Genomic DNA, 26,101 nt, shown 5'->3' with positions numbered 1-26,101 from the left:
TGCGACAAAAGCTTTTAATATGCAAATGACTAAATGAGCGTCTTGAGGCTATTGGCATTTGCTGGGGGGAGGGGTTGGTCTTTGGGGTTGGTGGTTTGGTCAATTGGTACATTTGCACATTTCATGAACGTCGAACCCAATGGAGGAGTTCCTTTTCCTATTCCACTAGCTGCTAACTAGCTGACTTAGCCTTCGACTCCGCTTTGATGTTGTGAGTGCACAGAAAAAAAACTCCGCGATTTGTGTTGAATATTGAAAGCAAACCAAAATGTTAATGGGAAATATAAATTAATAAATTCACCCTTGAGTTTTTTATTTTTATTAGAGATATATCGTTTCATGTGTGATTGTTTTTTTTTTTAAATAAAAATATTAGTAAATATTTTATTTATTTATTAAATTGGTTATGGCTTATTTATTAGTGTATATTTTAATGCAAATAATGTGTAACGCAATGTATGTAACATGTTAGTTAAAATTAGGTTTAAATAGGCAAATTTTTTTTTTATTTCAATAATATAAGGAATGCAATTATAGTTATGTTTTTTCCTATGTGTACGTCTGCGTTTGTGTGTGCCTAGATAAGTGTTAGTCTGCTCACTTGGCACACTTCAGCATACTTATTCATGCACATTTGCATATCATTATGTGTGTGTTTGGCAAAAAGGAGCAGAAACCGGGCCGAAAGCCTCGTTTTTCTCCATCTAGGATCCCGAACTCTCATAGTTTCGACGCCACTCCCTCTCTTTCTTTCTTCGGCAGCACCTTTCTCTTTCACTCATCATATTGCCTAGATTTAAGATTATGAGCTGGGTGAATTTTGTGGCTCACCACTGTAGTATGTTAGTATGTAAATCTCTGGCCCATTCCATATCTCTCTTTGGGGCACAGGTCGCAGGTGGCTTGGGTTATTAAGTCGATTTTGCTTTAGCCAGGGCGACCAGCTTAAAGACTTTGCTCCAAAGCCCGAATGAGACGCAATACGAGCTTGGGCAGATGATGACTTAAGTTTGTTCCGTAAAACTTTATTGCCCTCATACGTGGCAAGGTAAACATAACATTTGTGTTGGCCAATTTTAAATTCACCAGGTCGAGACTAAAAGAAATCAAGAAAAAGTGGAAGCTTAACTTGTTCAAGATATTATGAAAATTGTTTCCCAAGGTGGCTTTAAAATATTGTATAGTTTAGCAATAAACCAAGGAGGTAAGGTGAAATTTTTAATTGCATTTAAAGCAAACTGTCATACAGGCAGAAATCTATATTATATTGTTTTGAATCTTGTTGATCGGTTGAATTCAAAAAGCTTCTAACAACAAGCCTTTGAAATTCAAAGCTTAAGTTCTTAAAAGTATATTACATTCTGTGGATAAAATATAAGCTTTGTGCCAGTTTATGAACTTTAATAATAAATAGCTTAGTCTTTTTTCCACATTTTCTTTGTCTTCTTAAGTTATAGGCATTTCTCGACTTAAACTTGGTTGGGCCAACAAAAGTATCCCTCCGTAACTTGCAATAAATTAGCCATCAAACATTTTATCTTTCCTATTTCCGATTCACATGACAAAAGTCAACTAAACAAATTATATTTAAATTTTGGTAGCATTTAAGGCACCCTTAGGAGTCATAAATTGTTCGTCCCGGCTTGGCTTGCCCCGGCCTGGCCACAACCAGGACCTCGGTGAACCTCAGGACTTTGCTGTTTGCCTGTTCGTGGGGCAATAGACAACGGAAACTTTTTCCCAACTCCTGTCGTCTCATTATGCCTGCCATTTAAAGCAAATTCAATATTCGCTGTGCTTTTTTGCCCTCAACATGGTCAACACCTTTGAACTTTCTGCCCGCACTCCTCGGGCCAAAACCAACACTGCCCCATTGCCAGCGTTTAGCATAAAATTGAATGCGCCCCTGTCGCCCCTGCAGACAAGTGACTTGATTTGCCCCACAACTATCCAACAACAGGAAACCCCAAAGCCTTGTTTCAAAGTTCCAGGTCCAAAGTCAGGTCAAAAACCTGGGGGGATAGTGGAGGCCATCTACAGATTTCAGTTACTTTATTATAAACTGGGCTTAGTTGTTTGCCCCGATTGCTGTTGCTGTTGCTGTTGCTCCTGGCACTTGGGATGTTGATATTGTTGCTATTTATGCAGATGTTGCTCTTGCCCCCTGTTCCTTGTATTGATTTTGTCTAACTTGAGATGCTTTTGAGGCTGCTGCTGCCATTCCGATTGGCATAGTTTCCATTTCGAATTTTACGCTTAACGTTCGTATCCTGCTGAAATGCGTTCTGATTTTGCTGTTGCACCTTCAACTGCTGCTGCTACATCCATTTTAGGTATTTGTCCAAAGCGCACTCTCATCCCATTTGCTTCTGTACATTTTTTTCTTGTTTCGTTTCCTGATTATTATTGCTCTCTACCTTTTACATCTGGTTCAATCTAAGGGGCAACTAAAAGGCATTTTGTCTAGTTCCTTATAAATAGGAAAAAATATTGTCCTACAATTTCACAACAATGAATTGTTTGCATTTAATTGAATAAAAATCATATCATGTAAACTCAGCTTTTAAACCCAGTTTTATTATATATCTTGCTAATGAAAACTTTGAACAGAAAATATTATTTGTAGCTCTTGTTTTGCCATGAAAATTTCTAGTCTCAATCAAATACCTTTGGGGCAACTTTGGTTTTTATTCCCATATCCAATAAAAAATGTTTGGGAAATTTAATTGAATTATGTGTAAAAATATCATTAGATTTGAATATTTTTAGCTGCTGGACATCGTTGTTATCGTCCTTCTTTCTATTCCCAATTTTATTTAAATTTCATTTCATTTGGCTGTCTGCCAATTGGTCGTTATCCTTTGTCCTGGCTAAATTTCAATTTGATTAAATTTGGAATATAATATAATAAAAGCAAAACCTTTTTATTCCTTCTTACTGCTATGTGGCTGTCTGTTATTCATTCTTTTTGTTGACTGGCTTTTTAGTTTTCCAAAATAGCGTTTGATATGGATGACAATCAAGGGCCACGAGTGAGTAAATATCAGCAATCCCTTCAAATAATCCAGATCAGTGAAAAAAGTCAGAATGAACAACCTCTGCAGCAGAGAGAGGGATTTATGGTGGTGCAAAAAAGAGGAGTTCACTGTGAAGGGATTGCCACTGACTGCCTGACCACAGGACACACACAATATACGTTAATTTCCAGCAGCGGACTTAATGCTCCACCATAATAGTCGTAATTTTTATAATGCCGACCACGGAAAACAGACAGAAAAGCGGCTCAAAAAGTCAGCCAGCAGAACACACAGAGGTGGTCTGGAATTGCTCATTAGGCTACGAAAAAAACAAGGATATGCATAGTAAACTCCCACATTTGTTTTAAACCAAGAATATATGTGTTTTTTATTATCAAGGAGAGAAGAAGCATAATTATTAAAAAAATAAAACTGAAATCAGATAAATTTCGTTGTACACTCTATAAGAAATACTTAAGGCAATGGAAACCAAATAGTAAAGTATTAAAAATGAGTTACAGATCTAAAGTGAAAATTGATTTATAGTATCAGAAATTAATATGGAAAGTGTAGTATTCAAATTAGTTTAAAGATAAACTTTAGTATTGAAAATCTACAAAAAAAAAACATAAACATTTTTTTTAACTTTTCTGTGTTGTGTGCTTTTTAAAATCGAATAGAACTCATATAATATTTACCATAGCCCCTGTGCCTTGTAAGTGTATCGTAGAGTTACGAATATTGCGTTGCAGTATAAATTTCATACCCACACCCACTTGAACTGTAATTGCTTTCAAGCCCCATGGGTCATCATAAAAATTTTCACCACTAATGAGGCCGACGATTAATCGAAAAATGCCAGAGTAAACAATTACCTTCCATCCCGCTGTGCTTCAGTTCGGCGACGTGTTAATGTCACCAGATATGGCAAAAAACAACAAGTACCAAAAAATGTAGAGTTGGAGAATGTAGAGGCAGTAGTTGCGTCATGGTTAAGTTTACCATTAAAGGTAATTGCCGGGCTCGAGGCCCTTTGGCAATTATGTCTGGGAATAGAAATAGCTGGGCGACTAGGGACTCCTTGTTAAATATCAATTAGACTGGCTGACAAGAAGTTAATCCTCGTGTCTAGTTCCCGCCCCCGTACTTGCAAATATGCAACAAAATATGTGCAAAATGCATTTGACATAAAAGTTGCGAGAGCGTCAAGTTGTGCAAAACTATTGTCACACATGCACACAGCCAACACAAAATTCCATTAAAGTTTTGCATTTGAAATTGCATCAACCGAAAGCTTCTGAGTGCGGGTCTTACCAGTGGGCGTGGCCGGGCATGGTGGGAGGAAGGCGTGTGCAGGGGCGGGGTTGGCCTGGTATATGATGGGGCGTGGCATTGTGGTGGCTGTTGCGTCTAGTGACTAGTTCTATGTGTGTGCGGTAGCTGATACTGATTGAGGTTAGTTTAACCCTAGACTAGCCAGATTTTGTTGTTGAAAGATGAGGTTACAAAATGCAATGAAATACTGCAATTTGACAGCTTTCAGCTAAAATGCAATTGCATTAGCTTAGCAATTTCAATGATGTGCCAAATGATTTTATCTTAACAACAGCCTGTCTTATACAGCTAACAATAAACAATCCCTTTGATATTGGCTGTTGCCTATGTTTTATAGATATAGACGATTTTAACCAATTTTAATTCCGCTCAAGCCAATATTTCAAAATTTATTCGAAAAGTTGGCTTTCAGCTCTTGGCCGGTCATTTTTAGCAAAGCGACTATGATAATCGCTTTCTTTGATCCCGATAAGCAAAATCACTTTAGCCGTCAATGCTCATTGGTCGTTATGGGGTTAATTCATGCAAAAAGGTTATGCAGCTCCAGCACTTCACTTCTCCATCTATGTTCGTTGTTATTTCATTTGGCTCTCCTTTCCATTTTTGTCAGCAGCCAAGTCAAGGCAAGCCAAAAGCAAAGGCAAACGCAAACCGAACGCCAGTCAAGCCAAAAGAGGCGGAGATGTCAGAGGGGTCGGAGGTCAGGAATGGCATCCCGAGATGGGAGATGCGAGATGCGAGAGAGCCCAAGTAAGCCAATCAAGGCATTCAAAGAGAGCATATTTAAATAGCTTTTAACATGCACGAGCTGTCGAGCTGGCTGCCGTAGTTAAGTGAAGGCCAAAACCAAAGGCGACACAAAAATGCAGCCAAAAAAGTCGAAAGCAGACAGAGCAGACAATTTTGAAAATTGCCAGGGAAGGGTTGAGCAGTTTCCAGTCGTTTAGCAATGCAGCCAACGTTATGCATTTCGCCTTGCCATTCCTTTGATGCACCACCACCTAGAAAATGCATTGGAATTTCTGGGCACACAAATGGCAAGGAGTTAAGATTGCCAGATTAATGGACGCCCCGAAAGGTGTTAAATTATATCATAAAAAGTCTTTAAAAATGTATACTTAATGTTAGAATATAATAACATAACAATTTTATTTTTGTATTAAAAAAGTCTCATATTTAAATATGCAAAACTATTTTGTAAACATCAATAATTAAACATCAATTTATATTATATCTGTGGCATTTAAAATAAGAGGAAGAAACGCAACAGTTCTTAAGGGATTCATTTGTATATGACAAATTTTCAGCCCATCTTGAAAGGCTTTTTCAGACAGAAATCGAATCAAAGGAAATTTACCAACTTGCGACAGGCGTTGGCATTCTTCAGTCTACATTTTTCGATTTTCGAGTTTTGTTTGAATCGCTGCTGGTTGTGATGCTGTGAGCCAGCCTCTGTCCACAAAGGCGGCAGTGCTAAGCAAACAGGGAAAGCATAAACCATACTCACACACTGACACCAACACCCACACTCATACCCATACATTTTGGGGGGCATTTAAGCGCATATTTATTGTACAACGTTGCGTATGCGCAATAAATTTTCACGAAATTTCGACGCATTGTGGCAATAAAATGACATTTTTTCATATTTACACATAAAGTCAACGGAAAAAGCAGCAGAAAAAAAAAACAGAAACAAGAAACGAGAAGGGATAGGCTTAGGGGGAGGCGTTGTGAAGGATGTTACAGCGATTTTTTATGGCCTCTTTTGCTTTTGATATGATGCGAAATATTTTCAGCGCAGACATTTTTATTTATGTTTATATATACTTTTATCTATACACATTTGATATGAGTTGACGCGGGACAGCAGCAGCAGCAGCAACAACATGAAAAGCAGCAGCAGCCGCAGCACATGTGACAGCTATTGTTGTTGCTTTTGTGCGGCTTGATTCAATGCCAAAATGTTGTTGCAGCTAAAACGCCGCATAGAGCCATAAAATAGGAGAATTTAAGAGAGAAACAATTAAATTTCTGCTGACTTAGCAAGATAAATAAATGCGGTGGTACGTCAACTAGTTCTTAAAACGTTATTTTTGTAAAAAAGTATGTTCAGAAATATATTTACGCTTTGGTTGCAAACTTAAAACAAATGATTCCAAATTTTAAAAAATTGAATAATACACTTATGAAAACTTATTACATATTTTGAAATAATTAATTACGTGCCTACGGTTTATAAGTAACTGCATTTGCATTAATTTTGCTGATGTTTATTTTTCCCATATACAAACTTTAACTTTACTTGTTAAGCTTAGTTTTGATCCTATAAAAGGGACTAAAAGCCTACCGAATCCAAAAAGGAAAAAAACGTTGGTGCACGCATTTGCACATGCATAATAAATAAACATGGCCGCCGGCAGGCAGTTGCTAAGCCAATGGGTGCAGAATGTTTGGGACCGTAAAGGACGGCTCAAATTTACGCATTTGTAATTACGTAGGAATTAAGCCGCCATCAACATTTAATTGCTAAAAGCTTTACTCGAAACGAGGCAGCCACGCATGCCACGGCGAGCGTGGAGTGAAACTGGAACATTTAATTAACAAATTTTACGCATTTATTTTCTATTTTCATGACGATGATGCTGACCAACCGCACACGAAAAAATAAACCGACAAAAACCGTGACAACATAATTTGCCTGGAACCGAACCAAAACGGTTTTTCCGACCACAGTGAAAACGAAGGACATTGATGCCGTCGAGGGGAAATCAGTGTCACTGCCCTGCCCCATCACGGAGCCACTGGATAATGTGTATATGGTGCTATGGTTCCGCGATAATGCCGGCATACCGCTCTATAGGTGAGTCCTGCAGGACGAGTCCGTGTCTGAGGGCTCAATTGGTCCATTGTCTCGGCTTAGGCACACATATAATTAAATGCAAACGAGAGTCTCGAGAGTTGCTACCTTTTTAAATCGTTTGGGGGGCTGCCTCACATAAGTATGCTATGATTTCGCCCTCTTTAAGTATGCTTGTGTGTGTGTTTGTGTGTGCTTGCCTGTTACTGTGTGCGTTAGGATATGTGATTTAGCTTAGCTTCCCCACCTGTATTTGTTTCATTTTTTTTTTATCTTTTTTGTTTGACTTTTGTTTTCTCTCTGTCTGCGCCTGGGTATTAGCTTAATTATGTTTACCTAATTTAGAGTGATTAACCTCGGGGCATGACAAACCACAGGAATTATGTGCTGGCGAAAATATTCAAGCCGAGAGTCGAGCGTCGACTCCAAAGATTAAATTACAGGGAAATGGCCAAGTAAACGCAGGTCAGATCACAGGTCAACCGAAGTCGCCTCCTTAATAAAGTGGCCGTAATTGAGGGCCCATGGCTGAAAACCTGCACTGTGTTAGCTTCTAATTGCATTCACGGCATTTTCACGCCACGTTGCGCCTTTTGGATGTCAACCAAAGATTTTTTCCTCTACATAATTGCTTTTGCCTTCGTCTAGGGTATCTCAGGGTGTACTGTAAAAGTTTAGCATATTCAAATTTAAAATATTTAAAATACTTTTTTTTAGTTCAGTACATTTCTTTAACTCACGAATTCAATCTATAAAATTATCAAAAGCAAATCTAAATTTGTAGGTATACATAAAAATAAAAACACTACAAAAATGTTAATGTTATTTTTGAGCCCTTTTAACCTCTTCTTATCCCATCTACTTAAAAAAATATAGTTTAGCTAATAAAATCTAGGAAACATTACGCGTGTTTAACTGCTAACCCATATAAATTTAATTTGCTAGATTCGCCGCTTTCAGGGAGGCCAACTCGATTTGGCGTCAGGGTATTTTCAAATTCAATCAGTCCGTGCACTTTATTTCCTGTCCCGTGCTCGTCGTCCTGCTTCCTTTTTAACCATGCCTCCTTGGGCCGTCGGTGCATTTTTATTAGACTCAATTTGTATGCAGTCGCGCCAGTGGCAGCCGAGTTCGTTGCGTATTATTTAGCCATAAACATTTGCTGCATAGGCTCCCGGAGAACCGTTATTAAGTTTGGCACTAGCTCTGCAATTTCGCTTTCGCACACACTCTCGCTTCTTCTGCCATTTAAGGGAAGTGCAACTGTTTTTTAGTTTTTAATTAAAACGGCGGCGCAAAAGGACGATGAAAAAAGTAAAGGGAATAAAATTTGGGTTAACGTTGGGTTGGCTTTGGCCCCCATGCTGATGGTGCTGCACTTGAGTCGGCTGCTGGTCGTGCCGCAATTAAGTTGTTGCATTTGCAACGAGCAGTGCAAGTTCGACGGCTTCCCGCATAAATTATTGTGTGTTGCATACAAAAGGGTGCTTAACGCTCAGCCCGCCACAGAAACATTCGAAAGTGGCTGCAATCGCTGCTGCAGCAGCAGCAAAAGCAACAATTTGGTAGAAAGCGAAAAGAGCCATTGAACGGGGACAGAGACAGGAGGTCAGAGTGATGGAAAAGGACCTCTTCTGATTGAGAGACCTCAGTCTGGTTTCAAACGCGAGGTACCATTTTTATTTTTTCCGCGAGATATTGTTGGAATGGAAAAAATGTTAATTGACAGAGTTCGCTTTAATTAAATTAAATTCCGCATAAACCAATGTAACGGTGGAAATATTTCACACAATTTAATTGTTCAAGTTTAATGTCAGCTGCATTAAATGGATAAAATCACACTTATTATTGCTGAAAATAAGTGTGATGTTCAGCCTTTGGGCACAGATATTTACACCTTATTATTTGTACAGCATGTTTTTTTATTTACTTTATCAAGAATAAAAGAAAAACTAAACTTTTGCTTTAATTAAGAAATTTTTTAATTTCGTTTTGTTTTTTTTTTATCTTTACTGTCGTTCATTTCAAAGTCTATTGTCTTTTAAATACCAAAGCTTTGGGAAAGTTTGAAACTCTCGGAAAGTATAAACTTAGCCCATTAAATGCAGTGCAGATTTAAATGTGCCGAGCAATTTGAGGATGCCTAAAATGCCTAAAAAGCAAAACAAAAAATAATGTTTATCTGCAGCGCATAAATTGCATTTGGCAAGGCTTCACACACAAACGCTTTTCATCCACGATTTTCCACCCCGCCTAATGAGCAAGCCAAAATAAATTACGCTAATTTTCGTGCAAAAAGTTCAGAGGTGGGCGGAAAAAGCGAGGGAACAGGGATGAGAGGAGGTTGAATTATATTGGCTATGGATTTCATTAATTTCCGTGCTGGACGAATTTTTTGGGGCTTGATTTAATTCGCGAGGCCCGCCCACATTAAATATTAATGGGGCATGGGCGGGTATTTTTCAAGGCTTCATGTTATTTAATGTTTTTGTGTGTTTCTCCCCCATCTCTTCCCTCCCAGCTTCGATGTGCGCGATAAGGAGAGCCGGAACCAGCCCCGACATTGGTCAGCCCCGGAGGTTTTTGGCTCACGTGCCAAATTCCATTTTGACTCGCAGCCAGCAACCTTGGAAATTAAGGTGAGATTTACCCGTGGGATCGCGAATCCATACCCATTAATTTGCGTGTGCCAGTGTGAATGGGGTGTGGCGTGGTGATAATGAAACGAATGCGGGGGCTTAACATTTTAAATTAACTGGAATTAAATAATGCATTCAATCGAAATGCACCTGAAAAGATGCATTATCTGCATGCACACTTTTTGTGGGCCACTGACCATGGCAATATTTCTAAATAAAAACCTTTGGCATGAATACACATTTTAAATAAATAAATGTCCAACCAGAAAATGGCAACTAAATGTAAAAAAAATGGTTAAAAAGTACTGCACAAAGTATTCCTATTTAAATAGGTTGGCTTGAAATAATACAAATATAAATAATTTGGAAGTGAGACTTTAATTTTAAATAACGTTTTTTCACCGGACAAATGCAATTTGTGATACAAATCCAATGACGCAGATAGTGTTATACATTTAATGAAAATCTGAAATGCGTACCAGCAAAACATCAAAAACGGAGAGGAAAGTAGCCAAAAACACTGAAACAACCAAAAAGCGGAAGCAGCAATGGCGAAAACATGGCTAAGAAGAGCCGAGGAAACTGAATGGAATGTGGAAAACAAATTTAGATATCAAAAGTTGTTAAATTGCCTGGCGCACGCGAAATGTTTATTAATGTCTTGCATGTTTACAGATAACTTGATTTAGCGTTTCTGTCATGCAATACATAGATACACACAAACACATCTCCGCGCTTCGTACTTATGCAATGTGTTTGCTACTTCAATTCGTCGTATCGCATCGTCTCGCCTTGGATTTCCTTGGATATCCTTTCCCAGGGCTTGTCTCTGCCACGGCATTTGACTTTTTAAAGGCCAACTTAGTTAAGGTCTTAAGTGAGTTAAGCAATAAACAGCAAGCCAGGGCGTTCGCTAGAACAGGAGGTGCAGAGGAGCTTCGTTAACGAGCTGCATTTTGAAATGAATGTGAAATGCACACGAATAGGCGGCCACCATAAGTCCGCCAGGCGAAAAGGTCCTCGTAATGTGGGCAGGTTGAGCCAAAGGGGAGGAGCCTTGCAAAAATTGTAACTTATGAATTATGTGCTAAAATTGGTCTGGGATTGCAGTGCGGGGGGACTTCGGGGTCTGAGCTTATAAATGAATTTTAATTGCGTTTCAATTGCAAGCCAATTAACTCGACGTTATTTATGAGTGGCCAACGAATGCAGGAGTCGAGGATCCACGAGTGGTTGTCATGTAAGGATGGGTGCTATCACGCCCCATATCACCAATATAACTTCAAAGAGGTACTTTTCAACTAGTCTTATTCAAATCGAAGTAAGCAGGTCAAAGAGCCTCCTCACGCTTTGAAAAGCATACTTAATGAACTCAAAAATGTTGGCGTTGGGCGACAGCCTCCTACATATTTCTTAATTAATATTTTTCACTCCACTAACTATCTGAGCTTAATTAAAAATGTTCTTATGTTATAAGCTTAAATTTTTAGAAAAAACCGAAGCAACACTATTTGCCAAATTAAAAAGAAAACAACCAAGAATCAGAAATATTACCAAACGTATTTAAAGAAATCACCACTAAATTTAATCGTTGATTAAAATGCCAACAAATAAGAAAACGATATAAACTCAGCTTACTATTAAATTTCGAAAAGCAAATTATCACTGAAAGACATATTTGATTGGAGAAGGAAAAGTTCAACCACTAAATGCCATAATAATGGTAAAAATCTTGTCTGGCTCAATTAAATTATTAAATTTGTGAATGGAGTCGAATTGAAAAATGTATGTGAGCTCCTAGGAGAATAAACCAAAAAATCGCTCTTATAGAAAACTACACAGGTATTGCACAAGTCCACAAGGACTCTTATGGAAATGTGACAAACGGCTTTTCTGTGCTAGCATTTTAAACGCATTCAAGTGAAAACCACAAAAGTTGAAGTGTCATGCAATAATTGAAAATTATATGGCTAGAAAACCATGTTGGCAGGTTGACTGTGTGCATGCTAATTCCCCGTTTTCCCGCTTGAATCAGAACACAAAAACCACAAATAATAACTTACCATTTTTGCAGGATATCAAGCGACATGATCAGGGTATTTACCGCTGCCGTGTGGATTTTCGCACCAGTCAAACGCAAAGTTTCCGTTTCAATTTGTCAGTAATAAGTGAGTGTTGCCCCAAATGAAGCATTCGAATTGTATTCATGAGTGCCATTGAAAAACGTATCCATCTGTTTGTCTTTAGTACTTCCGGAGCAGCCACTCATCCTGGACCGTTGGGGTCGTGTCCTGAATGGCTCTCAATTGGGGCCCAAGCAGGAGGGCGATGATATCGTTATCACTTGTCGTGTGGTGGGCGGTAAGTTGAGCTGACTGACTACAAAAGACGAACTTAACCCCAATACCCCGATGATATACCCACACACAAAAAAACACACAAGAGCCATATCCGTATGCTCGGCTAGACAATTTCCTGTTAATTTCCTTAAAAGCTTTGACCGGCAAAAAACAGCAAAGAAAACACATCGCAGGAGGAAGAGTGCTGCAAATGAAAATATCACAAAGTCTGCTTTGGCTTGGCTTGTGGTATTTTTTCAAGCTTGACTTTTTAATTTGCACCATTTTTCGTTTTTACTACTATTTTACTAACTTCTTGTCTCCCTTTCTAACTTTTTATTCCTGTTTTTGGTGTATTTTTTTTTTTTTGGTTACCCCAATAGGTCGGCCCCAACCGCAAGTCCGTTGGCTCGTAAATGGACTGCTTGTCGACAATCAAAACGAGCACAATTCCGGCGATGTTATCGAGAACCGTCTGTTGTGGCCATCGGTGCAGCGCAACGATTTGAATTCCGTATTCACATGTCAGGCTCTGAATACGCAATTAGATAAGCCCAAGGAGAAGAGCTTCATACTGGATATGCACTGTAAGTAGCGTTGATTGGGTGGGTGTTTCTTCGCCCTAATACATTTGTTAAAAGTCTGTGGGTTAGATTGAAAACCACTGACCTACAAGCTACTTGGTGGTCAAGAAAAAGGAGTTCACTTAAAATTATAGAAGGGAAATAAAATACATATATTAAACATATTTTAGTATGGGCAAAAACTATTATATTATTTCTTTAATTTAATTAATATATTGCAGGTATTAAATTTGAACCTAAGTTTAACCTACAATAAATATATTTTAATATAAGACCAAGACCATGACTACAATTATAGGTATAAGAACGTAGTTAAATCAGAATACTGAAAAATATCAAATTATCTAAAAGATAGTTCAGAATACTTTAAAATCTTCAATTTCAAAACGAATAAATATGTTTTGTTCAGTAGGCTTTAATGCTAAGGAAAACATATAATTTAAACAAGGCAAACCTTCAGCAAAACTTGCCGACCAACGCAAACTTGCCATAAGGTTAAATGCAGCATTATAAGGGCCATTAAATAATTATATGTTAACTGGAGGGAACAACATTGTCGATGGGGGCGTCAACTCTCGAATGTCAGGCCGTCGTGTTCCCAGAAGCCCGTAGCCTCGTTTTACTCCATCTAGATCCACGTGGAACACAATGCGCCAGGAGCGAACTCAAGAAGCCCAGTATCAACGAGCAGCAGACACGGCATCGGAAGGCCGGACAAAGTCATAATCCTGCCAGGAAGTGCAGCACTTGAGAGCTGTCGACTCGTAATAGACACAAATTGTTGTTGATACTGGCAAACACACACAAACTCAAGCATAGTAAATAGACGTGAAGCAGGGGGGGTTCGAAAATGATTGCCGTACAAAACGAACTGCAATTATCAGACCATGAAATATTATGGTAAACAGTTTTAATTACAATTGCATTGAATTGAATGTTCTTCCTGTCCAATTACAGTGAAGCCCCTGGTGGTGAAAATCCTGGAGCCGCCCAGCTCAATGATTGCCGATCGTCGCTACGAGGTGTCCTGCGAATCCTCCGGCTCACGGCCGAATGCCATCATCACCTGGTACAAGGGAAAACGGCAATTACGACGCACAAAGGTGAGTGGGCGTTGTCGGTGGTAGAAGTGGGCATGGGGACTTTGTGTGGAGTGGAGTGACCGCAATTGACGCAGGTAGTTGGCTAGCTCCATCCTGCTGTTGACTGACTCACGTTCAGCTCGATAACTTATTGTGTTTGCACAGTCATGCCAAACAAACGGAGCTCGTAACTCCTGACCCACCTACAGTCCTTCCCCACAGGATATAGTGCAGAGACAGACAGAACCAGTACCAGTACCAGTACCAGAACCAGAACCGAAACGAGAATCATAGACCGCCACCCACTTGTTGTCCCTGGGCGTGGTTCACACTCGCAGCTGGGTCCTAGACCAGTGCCCCCAGCCACCCCCACAACTTGGTTAGAATAAACACAGATAATGTGATATAAACTCCACAATACACAAACGATTCTAGTCCGCTTTGCATTTTGCTTTGGCCCTCCCATTTTTCCTATTTTTTTTTACCCTTTCAACGGCAGTTGTTCACTCTTTGAAACCTGATCGGATTTACTTATAAACCTGGTTGATAACAAAATCACAAATATTTTTTAAAATGATCTAAAATGATTGCTTTTCGACGAGATTAAATTTTGTATTACAAATAATATTAAAAAAGCTTGAAAAATAAATAAAATTAGTAATAATTTAAGGTGTTCTTTTTTATTATTTTTCATCACAAGTTCTAGTAAACATTTGTAAAGTAATTTACTCTTAAGTTTAAAGTCATGTGTAAGGGTATTTAAAACATTGTTACTATAACCTGGTTTTTCTGTTTGTTGTTTCTTTTTTTTTTGCTTTTTTTCAGTTCAACTTTGGACAAATTTATGGGAGTTTTGGCGCAATTTTGTTGCAATTCATTTTTGTGTGTCGGGACCTCGAGTCGAGTCCTGGTTAGCTATATCCTGACCCGGGCCTCTCCGGTCTGGCCCGTTGTTTATGTCCATGTCTATCCGCTTATATGCATACACGCTGATTGCTTTGCCGTTTTGGCCAGCTCCTGGGCCAATGTTTTTAAAGACCGGAAATGTTTTTCAGTAGTTTTCATGTAGCATAAAGTTGCCGTAATGCGGCATAGGTCCTTCCTCCAGCCCCCGCCCTCCGATATCCTCGCTCCTGCCATCCCACATGTTTTACATGCCTTTTCGTACCCTACTTTGGGGTTTCTAATATATGTCTGTGTCTGCCACCCAACGCTACGTTGTGGGTGGACTCAGGCGGAGTGTTTTAGCAAAAGTAGCCGGGCATTAATCAAAGTCCCGCAGACGGTCTAATTGAGAAGTTTAGACCACGAATTGAAATAGGCTATGCAAATGGAACAGCTCTCCGTTGAATAATGCAATTTTAAAATATTGCATTAATTCAGTTTAAATGGAGGTGTCATTGGCAAACAAACTCCTTTTACTGACTTATGAAAAGAAAGTTCCCTGAAAAGTTTAGCTTGCTAAAGTTTAATCAATAGCTTTTGAAACTTTAAATTTATCTGTGCAATTATCTAACTGAAGTGTGAGCAGTGGTCACGCCATAATCCTTCTTCTTATGGCTCCTAAAATGACCCAAAAATCGTTTCAAGTGAAATCCAATCGATCATATTTCGCCACCGAAGACAAGGATTTATATTCCCGCTAACTGCCAGCACTTTAACACCCTCTGCACCCAACAGCCCGTAAAGCGAATCGCATATCTGGCAAAAGCCTTGCCTTGGAGCGATTTGAGCAATGTGTGAACTGCTAACAAAGCGAGTCACTTGGTGAGGGATCGGGGGTAAACACTTTATGGCCATGCCAACTATATGGCGGCGAACGGAGCTCGACTAATTGTGTAACGCCTTTGTTGGTGTCCCTGTCTGCCATTAAATTTATAATACCCCGAAAGGACACCCACACGTGGCACATAAAACCCGAACAAACATACCAATAAATTTTAAATTGCAAACATAAAATATTTCGACAAATTTGCAAACAAAAAACACAAAGAAACCCAACGAAAAAGGGAACTTTGCCTCGAGGCAAGGTCTGAGCCACAGTCTCAGCACAAGGAAAACTTAATTAATGCAGAAACATTTTCTTATACTTTCTGTGCTCTTTTTTCTCCGATTCTTTTTTATTTTCAGGACGACATATCAAAGAACTCAACACGCTCCGAGCTGAGCTTTGTGCCGACCACAGACGACGATGGCAAATCGATAACATGCCGTGCGGAAAATCCAAATGTGAATGGCCTGTATTTGGAGACCATGTGGAAATTGAATGTCGTTTGTAAGTATTACAAATTGTGCTTAAGTCTAAAGTATGAGTGAAATGGAGGAAGGCTTCCCGAAGGAAGCGCCGGGCAAAGAAAAGCAAAAGGGAAGGCCACGGGGCATGGAAAAGGCATTGCCGACAGCTACCAAAAGGTAGACAGTCCTGGGCCCCGAACAAGACCAGGCTGAAATTTATTACGGCGGCGATGTCGCCATCGCCATCGCTGCCGTTGAAAGCCTTTAAAATGCAAATAAATCAAAGACAAATGACAAATTGTGAATAATTTGCCAAAGGGCCAAAACACTGTAGCGTTCCGGTGGGTAACGGGGATCAAAGGGGGCCGAGGCACAAATGAAATATGTGGGCTAACAAAATGTATGGCAGTCGCTTAAATTAAATGAAGGACTTTGGCTGCGGCCCCGTTTCAATAAAAATAAATAAAAAATAACTTTGCAAAGCAGCCCTTAAGTGGTAGATCCGAAACTGGGTCCGAAATTGTTTTACCGCCATCGGATTTTACCTGCAACATTAATGAAATCTCTCAATAATTGTAAGTCCCCCTTTAAGCCACTTCAATTCGTATTCCAAAACCCCGACATAACCATCAGGGAAGTACTGCGGACATCGTAAAGTGGAAAACAAAAGTGTCGGAAGGGGAGAGCGAGTCGAACTCAATTGCGTTACGTATACGCCATGTTTGGCGTGGCCAAAATGTTCGTCCCCTGCTTCTCTTTTTTTCTGTTTCCAAGGGCATCACGTAATAGCTTTTCTTTGCTTTTCATTTCTTAAAATATGAATATTTTCGTTACTTCAATCTGGATGTTGCCACGCCTCCTTCAAAAATTGTTGGTTACGCCTTACCAAATTCGTCTGTCCGTAGATGCCTATAGATGTGTATATAGCGTAATATGATTATATTTTTTATGCGCCACACATACTTTTCAGGCTCATATTTTATGTTTTAGAATATTATTTTTTATTTGTTTGTTTTTGCTCACGTTAACGCAATTGCCGCTGCTTCGCACCGTCCTCACGGTGTTGTTTTTTTGTTGCTACGTTGGCGCAAATAAACTTTATGATCGGCACGTAGTCATACACACATAAGTGTGCGCGCCAATGTTTGTGTTTCGGGGAAAAGTCTTCTCTTGGGGCAGGCACTGTGTGTTTTTACAAATTTCAAAAAAACAAAGAGTCTTTTTAATATTCTCACAACTTCTTCGGTTTCAAAATATCAGGGAGCGAACGTCTATAAACTTAAACTTTAAATTGCAAAGATAATTTAAATAACGTAACAAAATGCCTTCTGCAAATATTTATAGAAAAAAGCTTAGAGCAATATTAACGTTTTGTTTACTTTGCTCAAATGTTGACCCCAAATAAAACTTCCAGAGTGACTACCAAAACATGTTTTAAGTTATCGGTCCCCTTCTTCATATAGACAGATAAATTCCAGTTTAGTTTTAATTTAGGTACACAGTGAATTTATATGCCTTGGCTTCTTTATGTCTTTGTTTTTGTTGGCATTGCTCTTGGAATACCATATCTGCATCACGCGTGAGTTATTATGCCAACTGCGTTTTGGCTCCTTAGGCACGACATTTGCCAAGGCCATTTGGTCATGGTTTATGCCACGCGTTTCCCCTTCCCCTTCCCATACTCCAATTCCAATCCTCCATCCCAACTGGCATTGTATAATTTTGTTTATATCTCGCATGTGCGACTGGCTCGTTTTAAAATTTATAATGTAACCGAGAGGGGCATCCTTAGTTGGTCTCCTAGCAATAGAAACAAGACAAAACATGCAATGCAATCACAGACGCTGTACAGATTCCCCCAAGAGTGCAGGACTGGAAAAGAAATAGCACTGCGGAAAAATGACTTTTCAAAATTCTATGTATTACAATATATTACAAAGATAGTTTGTTGAAGTTAAACAAGAGAATTAAAAAGTCCTGTGACTAATATTGGAAAGTTGCGATTCCCTATTTAAAAGAATAAATATTTATTAACCTTTTGAATAGGTCAAAAATTTCTGTGACACCCCTGAATATAAAGACATTAAATGAGTTTTGAAATATTAGTTAATATTAGATATCGCAAATCAAGTGTAGGGAAGTGCTCCTTGTTTTTTTGTGTGTACTTGTAGCATACCCCGCAGCACTGGCACTGCAGACAATACATATGAATCACATACGCACGCAGACGAGCTGTAAGTGTCTTCCCGTATGTGCTTTTGTGGCCATTGTTTATGACCGGGAACGAGAATGGGAACAGGAACGGGAACATCGGCGGGCTGCTCCTCGGTGGCTGGTGGAGCGTGCCTGGCATTTTGAAAAAGCGAAAGCTTACGCCACATATATTGCTGCCCTGAATGCCACAATTTGAGTTGATATTTTTAAAGTGGCAATAGAAGCCGGCTGACGGTGGCGGTGGTATTACCCTCGAAGGGCTGCGGCGATTGTGTGTCATATCTTGTGCGGGTCGGTGTCTTTTTAATGGCTCTCCACGATGGAGTCCGAGGACAAATCGGCCACCAGGGCATCGTATACGGTATGTGGCACCACCGTGCCCACAATCTTCTTGTTCACATCGGTCTTCACGCGTATGATCTGGATCTTATGGTTGTTCTTCTCGATGATATGCTCGATCCGGTCCCAAATGGGCAGCATTAAGCCGGACAGCACATGGTAGGTGCGCATCCGAAGACCCATTTCGCATCCCGTCGGAAATGGACAGGCCCGTTTCCAATAGGCGTGCGAACACATATTCAAGCACAAATCATACTGCTGCTGCCAGAAATCGTGGGCCTCTTCGGGAACCACCTTCACATATCGCGATGTAATGGAGCCCAGTAACTCCAATCGTACTTGGGGACCCGTATTGGGTCGGTAGATTTGCATGCTGACCTTGCCCGGTGCTCCGCCATCTGCTGAAGTGGTCTGAGCCTGGAGACACAAAATGGAGGAGTTCTTGTTGTGGCGCAGCTGCTGCAGGACATAGAAGCCGTCATGTTCCTGGGAGGCCTCCTTTCGGTATCTAAAGGGAGTTTTAAAATTAGTCAAAAAAAAATACAAAAACACAAAACTAAAACCCACTTGGCCAGGGCTGTCTCGAAGGACATGCCGCGTTCCACTGTCACCGTGTGAAGTTCTGTGGCCGCCGTTCCAGTGGCATGCTTCCTGGTGAACCTCATCAGCTTAATGGACTTCACACTGGCCCCGTGGGCATCCAGATCTAATATGCCCAGATCGAAGCGTCCCGTTCGCTTCATTTGCATGATGAGCGAATACATCTTGTCCAGAAAGAATTTGAACAGGGCATTCTGGATCTCCACGCGACAACCCAAGATGCGGTTGAGGAACTTGGAGATGTTATTACTATCCTTCTCCACGCTAAAGAACTTGATCTTGTTCTCCTCGCGCACATTGAGCATTCCCACGCCGGCCATGGCCACGCAGCAATCGTAGGGGAACTCGCCCTTGTAGGATTGTGGAATGTACTCTTGTTCCAGTGGCTTCTCGCCGGTCAGCTGCTGCATCACATTCTCCAGAGCACTGCGACCGATGCTGTTGTCGATGTTGAACTGGGACAGATCACGGGCATCGGTGGCCCGCCGATCGCCTTGGGTGAGGGCTCCCAAACTCTCCAGCCGTTTGGCCACCGTGGAGGCAAATCGCCGTTCGCCGGCCAGATCCGTGATCACGAACACATATTCCGGTGAGTTGACCTGATTGGAGCGATGTGTGCGTCCAAATTGCTGAATCGCCCTGTCCGCACTCCACGGCAGTTCCAGGGTGATGTGCAGACGGCGCCTCTGGTTAGACACCCGCTTGTCGCTCTGCAGAGAAATTCCACTGGATGCCGCCTCCGAGATGATGGCCACATGCTTGCTGCCGTCCATGAAACGCTGCTTCTCCCGGTAGTTGACCAGGTCCATCGAGGAGTCGCTATCGCAGCGTGGCTCGTACTTGTAGCCATCGCACTCGGTGCGCACCACTCTTCCACGACGGCCTGTCATCTCGGCCACCAGATTGGTGCCGCCCAGCTCCGAGATCAATTTGTCCAGTGTGTTGGCCGGCATCCGCTTGCCCAGGATCTCGATCTTCTCCAGCAGCAGCTCACGCGAGTTGATGCAACGCTCCACGTCCCGCTCTGTGATGTTCGCCTTTTGTGGCTTAGTGTTGTCGAAAGTGTAGGTAGGTTCGCCGTCGTTATCCTGAGCCCTCATATTATTGCACAGGTGCTGCAGAATGCGCTCCTGCATGGTGATCTTCTCCACTGTTTGCGGGGTAAAGCAAATTAGGAACTAAAATATGTAATAGGGTATAGTTACTTACCCTTATCCACCTTGGGCGGTCGTCCTCGCCGCTTCCGTCCTGACTTGACGCGCTCATCGTCGGCGGACCATGTGCTCTCATACATCTCGATGTCGCTCTCCCCCGCCTCGGCGTCCATGTCGTCGTCGAACCAGTCGGGATTCATCTTGGTCTTCTTGGGCCTGGGCGGTCGGGAACGGGCCTCGGGTTCAAACTCACCGGTATTCAGAAGATGGTGAAAGGAGTCGCGCTTGGGCGCTGGGAAGTGCTTCTCCACAAACGATTGGATTATCATCTTGGAAGTGGACACGAAGGTGTTCAGCTTTCCATGGTGACGCTCCAGATGCTCCAGGGTGCGCGATTCGCCCGTCGACTGGAGGCCAATAACCACCGCCTTGCCCATTCGCGTGGCATGTCGCGTCATCTTGACCACATGATTCACCTTGGAGGCGATGCACAGGTTCTTGAAGAAACGCTGATGGGCACACCAGAACTGGCAGGTGATTATCTTCTGCACCCGGTTCTCGATGCACATCAGACGGCAGGCCTTCTGAAACTTCTTGTTTATCTCGGCCCAGAGTTCGGCAGCCAGGTTGTAGCTCTTGCGGAACTCCTTCGGCATGGCCACCTCCTCGATGCGGAAGCTGACGTCCTTGAAGCTGAGCTGGCGAGCTATGTAGGTGCCCCTCAGTTTCATATCCATGGCCACTATTTCCATGGCCCCAATGCCCCGTTTCTCCACCGCATTTACAAACTCGTAGAACTCCGGATAGGCGGTGCCGGGTCCCCAGAGACCCAATCTCACCATGTAGGCCATATTCCGGGGCTCACTGGCTCCCGTGGCCGAGGCATAAACCACTCTGGCATTTGGGAGCAGCTTCTGCAGCTCCAGAACAGTCGTTCCCGTCTTGGTGGACTTGCCCACATTCATCAGACTCAGGTTCTTGGCCTTGTGGCACTCGTCGAACACAATCACCCCGTCGAACTTCTTGCCCAGCCAATTGACCAACTGGCGCAGACGCGTCTTGTACTTCGAGTTGGCCGTCAGGGATTCTCCGATGAGGGCCGTGTATGTGCAGAATATCACTCCTCTGCGAAAGTTCTCGTTTTCCTCGGAGTCGATGCGACTGTACTTGAACTTGCTAATGGCCACCACTCGAACCTTTTCGTGGGCTCCTATGTCTGCGAGATCCCTTTCGGCATCGAATTTCAGATCGTTGGATACGGAGACCCAAAGGGCACGACGTCGGCCCTTTACGTAGTTGTCGAAGATGATGCCCGCAATGGTACGACCCTTTCCCACACCGGCTCCATCGCCCAGTAGGAAGCCAGCTCGTTCGCCGCTGGGCAGGATCTGCTCGTGGGCCTGACAGGCATAGACCACTGCCTCCAATTGCAGGGCACTCAGGTAATCGGTGGTTTTAACGGGCAGTGCCAATGTGTAGCTAATATCGGGCAGTTCCACGGAAGACAACGTGGCCGTTTCCACCACAGAGTCCGGATGGGCCATTCCGAACTTTAGCTTGCTGGGCCAGTAGGCCGCAAAGGTGTCGGCCACGCCGATTTCCTCATAGTCCACCTCCTCATCTTCGACAGATTCCTCGGGTGGAAATGCAGCATCCCGCGGTTTTAATGGCTCCTTGAGGATGGCAGCCGGACTTCCAGAATTGGTCATCGGAAGGGGCAAATAGGGTTGCCCACTCTGCATTATCTGGTGCAACTGGCTGGCCGTAAAACTCTCCAGCTCCTTGCCTTTCGTATTTTTCTGAGCCAGCGGCATCGATGGCGGCACCATCTGTACATTCGTGATCAAACCATCCGGTCCTGTTGTATACTTCACGGATATATCCTCACCTTGGACTCCCTTCACTCGCGTGACCATCGGCACTTTTGCCAAGGTGCGATGCTGATTGGCAGCCACTGGGTTGGGCATCTGATAAACACCTGGATTTACCACTTCCACTGTTTTGTATCCCATGGGGTTAGGGATTGCTGCTGGGAGTGGATTCAGTACCTGAGTCTGTTTCGGAAAAGCTATATTTTCTGTAAAGTCCTTGCCTGAAGCATCCGTCGTCTGTGGGTCAGGATTAAACATCGAGTCCAATAGTGTTTCCACAGAATCGTTGGAGGTGTCCGCCTCCACCATGGGTAAGGAATCCAGTTCCGCCTGAAGACGTGCATCGATTTCAGCTTCGGTTTCCTTGCGATTCACTGGTGGAAGCGGTTTTTTAAAGAGCTCATCTACTATTGGGATCTTTTCGCAAATAGATTGGGGTTCGTCACATGAGAACAGGGATCTGAGTTCAGCATTCAGGCGGCTATCAATGTCATCCTCATCGTTTTGAATCTCGACACTGGCGCCGTTCTTAGATCCAATTTGAGAAAGCACATTTATGAGCTGGTCATCACTGGAATTTGTTTTTACTTGTTCGTTGAAGTTAAAGAAATCGGGAGAAGAAAAAGGATCATTTTGTGGGGTTTTTTCCTTCCTAGATGGACTTTGCGTTTTAGCTTGTAAGTATTTCAAGTCATATTTAGTGGCAGGTTCATTTAACTTTTTATACATAGAACTGGAATCAGCTTCAGCCAATCTTAGTAGATCCCTATTATTATGGGTTTTTTTCAAATCATTCTCCACTTCCTCTAAAAGTTCCTCAATATCGCTATCCAGATCGGTGTCAGCGTCCGGAAAATGAGGTTTCGACTCGATAATGTCCTTCTCTAATTGTAAGAAGCTCAAGTCATTTTTCTCCTTTTTGTTGTACTGCTGGGTTCGGTCGCTCGTACTTGATATCTGATTTTTCTTAGACGGATCGACTAACTTTCTAAAAATGGAACTCTCATCTTCTTCAGCCAGACGTAAAGCTGTTCTTTCATTGGGCGAAGTCCGCTTTTGTTCTTGGACTTCCTTTGGGATGTTAGCCCGTGAACGTGATCTAGCAGGTGTGATGTCCCTGCGACCGCGCACCTGCTTGCCCTTATTTTCCACTGATTCTGAAAGGTAAGAAGTAGGAGCAGGACTCACCTTGCTCTTCGACCTACGGCTAGGGATGCTTTTCGCCTCAGGCTGTTGTTCCCAGATTTCAGTTGCCAAAACCGAAGTTTTATTCACCGTTTTAGTTTTTAAGTCCTGTTTTTCTTTAATAGCTAAAATCTGCGAACATTTTTCAGGGAAATTTAGCTCGTTGTTAACTTTCTCTCTTGACGTTCCCTTGCTTTTTGATAGCTGCTCAACTGCATCAAACTCGTTTTTCCAGAGGGCATTGTTTAAGGACTTTAGGCTTTGATCATCATTTTTTAATTGCGGAGTTTCTGGAGCCCAATCGTCCACCTCTTTCAAAACTAATTTCGGATCGAAATCGGTCCAATGCTTTCCGGAGCTTGGCCGCTCTTCTACATTATTTATCTGCATATCAGATTCATAGTTAGTCCAGCCAGAAAAATCGGGAGTCTTAGGTGGCCCAATCTTATAATCTTGAAATTGTTTTTTAAATTCATTAGTCGAGTTTTCTTTATTTTTGCTAAGGTTTCTACAACTTCTCTGTGGGGCCCTGGTCCTCGAATGCGAACTTCTGGTTGAGTTAGACTTTGGCGGTGAAGCAGGCGCGTTTTTAGTGCGAAGATTATTTGTGGTATTGCGCAAAACATTTGTAACTGTGTTCGCATAATTTTCAGAATGTTTGGGGGTATCCTTGGTCTTTCCCCAACATGACATATCCTTCACAAGCAAAGCATCGCAAATGCTGGCTGCCGAGTTTGCTTTTGCCTTAGAATCCGTATCAGATTTCCGTGCATTTCCTGTCATTAGCTGCGAAATTTCCTTTTTCTGTGAATTCTGTCTGGAACCCGGATTGGTTTCATATTTCGTGCTGCCAGTTGGATCCAAATCAGAGCGTTTGACTGACTTGCTTCGGGTCTGTGATTTTGCCACTCTGGGTTTTTGTCTGCCTAGTGTTGACACTGGCACATCATGGTCTTCACATTCATCAGCTGTCTTCTTGGCATTACCAACTCTTCTTCTACTTGACATCTTTGTCTTTATGGTCTATATTTATTCACCTTTTTTTCACAGTTCCTAACTATTTTCGCGTATTTATTATTAGTTTTTAGTCGTATTTCCGATTCGTATTGTGAGAAGTAATCTCATTGAATGATGAATATTTGGTTATTTTCGTTCGACTATAGATTATGCCGTGCAATTTCTCAAAGTCTATTTAACTAATTTCTCATAGCCTATTAAGCCAATCAGTCAACAAGGTACTAAATAAGACCACATTAGTGTTGGAAGTTCAAACCTCATGTCTAACATTTTGGAGCACTAAAAAGAAGTTTAGGGTTGAAGGAGCAGTTTTTCGTTATCTTTAATATAAATTAATTATTTTTGGTCTAAACAGCTTATCAATCCTCGTTATTTGGTTTTTAATAATAAATGTAAAAAAATAAATACATAAAAAAGTATATACAAAGTGGATAAAAGCCTTTAATTGAACTTAAATTTTGTTCAATGCATATTTTCTTTAGTCTTAAGTCACTTGGTAGAATTTATTGAAATAGCACTGAAAAAGTTGCCGGCATTTTTGAGCCAAAACATCTTTAATATTTGTAGACTTGGCAAAATCGCGCGAGGCTGTTGCCATAATACAACAGCCCCCACTTGCACATAAATTCTGAGCAACCGTTGACTTCCGCTCCGCCATCGATCGATGGTCGTTTTGGGCCAAAGAAACGGGTGGCACGGGGTCAAGCGGCAGGGGGAGGCGAACGGTATCCGTGGTGGAACGTTGGAACGGTAAATGATAATCACAAAAATGGCCTGCAACATGTGTGCGGAAATGCGCGACGCGACTTTTCCACCGAAAGAGTTTTCACAGCCCTTTGGGCACTTTGCCTGATTGGCAGACGACTGGGCTGAGAAACGGGTATTGAGTGGGCGGCGAGGAAAGTGCCAGTGCCACCCAAGCTGGGCAAAAGTTTTCCAGGCCATTCTAAAGTTTCCAGCAGGCGGAAGGGAACTTTTTGGCTTTGGCTTGGGGTTTGGTTTCGGGTTTGGTCTTAGGGTTCCGTTCCGCCCAACTCTTGACTGTCGGCGTTTGGTTTTGGCCGCCAATAACTCAACAATATTAAGGTTGGCACGTGCGCCCCCTCTGTTCTTGTCCTTGTCCCGATCTTGCTCCTGTTCCTGGTCCTTTTCCTGGTCCTGGCCGGGGCTCCTTGTCTGGATCTGGGTCCGGGTCCTTGCCGCCGTTGGTCTCCGTTTGTCGCAAAGTTTGTGGCTCGTTAAGCAAATTCAAACGACTTAAGCGGCAACACATGTTGGCAAACAGCGGTCGATGGGCGGGATGTCGTTGCTGTGTCCTCATAACTCTTGGCTGATGCTTCACTTTGTTCCAGTTATTGCTCTAAATCGCTCATAGTTGCAAAAACTATTAAATAAGCTTGATCATGACAGTGTGCGGGATTTTGGGGCGATGACAAGCCAGTTGTAAAACCGGAAGATGTATTGCACAACAAGTTCAGGGGATGGATAACCCAAAAAGATTTTGAATTTATTTACCACACACTGAGATTTTGTAGAGGAATTCATTTCTTCTGAATTAATTACAATGCTTTCATAATATTTGTGACGACAAATGATATTTGTCTTAAATAGTTTTCCTACTTCCAGAGTG

General features: G+C 41.9%; 2 protein-coding genes across 2 annotated transcripts in view; one reads left to right on the top strand and one right to left on the bottom strand.

Annotated features, from left to right (window-relative positions):
- The window catches only part of LOC108046499 (neural cell adhesion molecule 1), a 67,361-nt gene that overhangs the window by 24,477 nt on the left and 16,783 nt on the right, over positions 1-26,101 (top strand). Inside the window, exons 3-9 of the mRNA XM_017126204.2 lie at positions 7,089-7,215; positions 9,734-9,851; positions 11,926-12,019; positions 12,099-12,212; positions 12,574-12,777; positions 13,732-13,877; positions 15,987-16,131. Of these exons, the coding sequence (XP_016981693.2) occupies positions 7,089-7,215; positions 9,734-9,851; positions 11,926-12,019; positions 12,099-12,212; positions 12,574-12,777; positions 13,732-13,877; positions 15,987-16,131 (948 nt within the window). The remainder of the gene's footprint in view (positions 1-7,088; positions 7,216-9,733; positions 9,852-11,925; positions 12,020-12,098; positions 12,213-12,573; positions 12,778-13,731; positions 13,878-15,986; positions 16,132-26,101) is intronic.
- LOC108046498 (protein strawberry notch homolog 1) lies at positions 18,262-24,477 on the bottom strand. The gene is made up of 3 exons (XM_017126203.2): positions 20,454-24,477; positions 19,212-20,394; positions 18,262-19,152 (listed from the first exon to the last, which is right to left on the bottom strand). The coding sequence occupies exons 1-3, from the start codon at positions 24,460-24,462 to the stop codon at positions 18,609-18,611; spliced, it is 5,736 nt and encodes a 1,911-aa protein (XP_016981692.2). The 5' UTR covers positions 24,463-24,477; the 3' UTR covers positions 18,262-18,608.

The sequence above is a fragment of the Drosophila rhopaloa genome, unplaced genomic scaffold (genome assembly GCF_018152115.1).
Source record: "Drosophila rhopaloa isolate 14029-0021.01 unplaced genomic scaffold, ASM1815211v1 contig_2, whole genome shotgun sequence".
Classification (NCBI taxonomy): Eukaryota; Metazoa; Arthropoda; class Insecta; order Diptera; family Drosophilidae; genus Drosophila; species Drosophila rhopaloa.
This window is presented reverse-complemented; position numbering and strand designations above follow the sequence as displayed.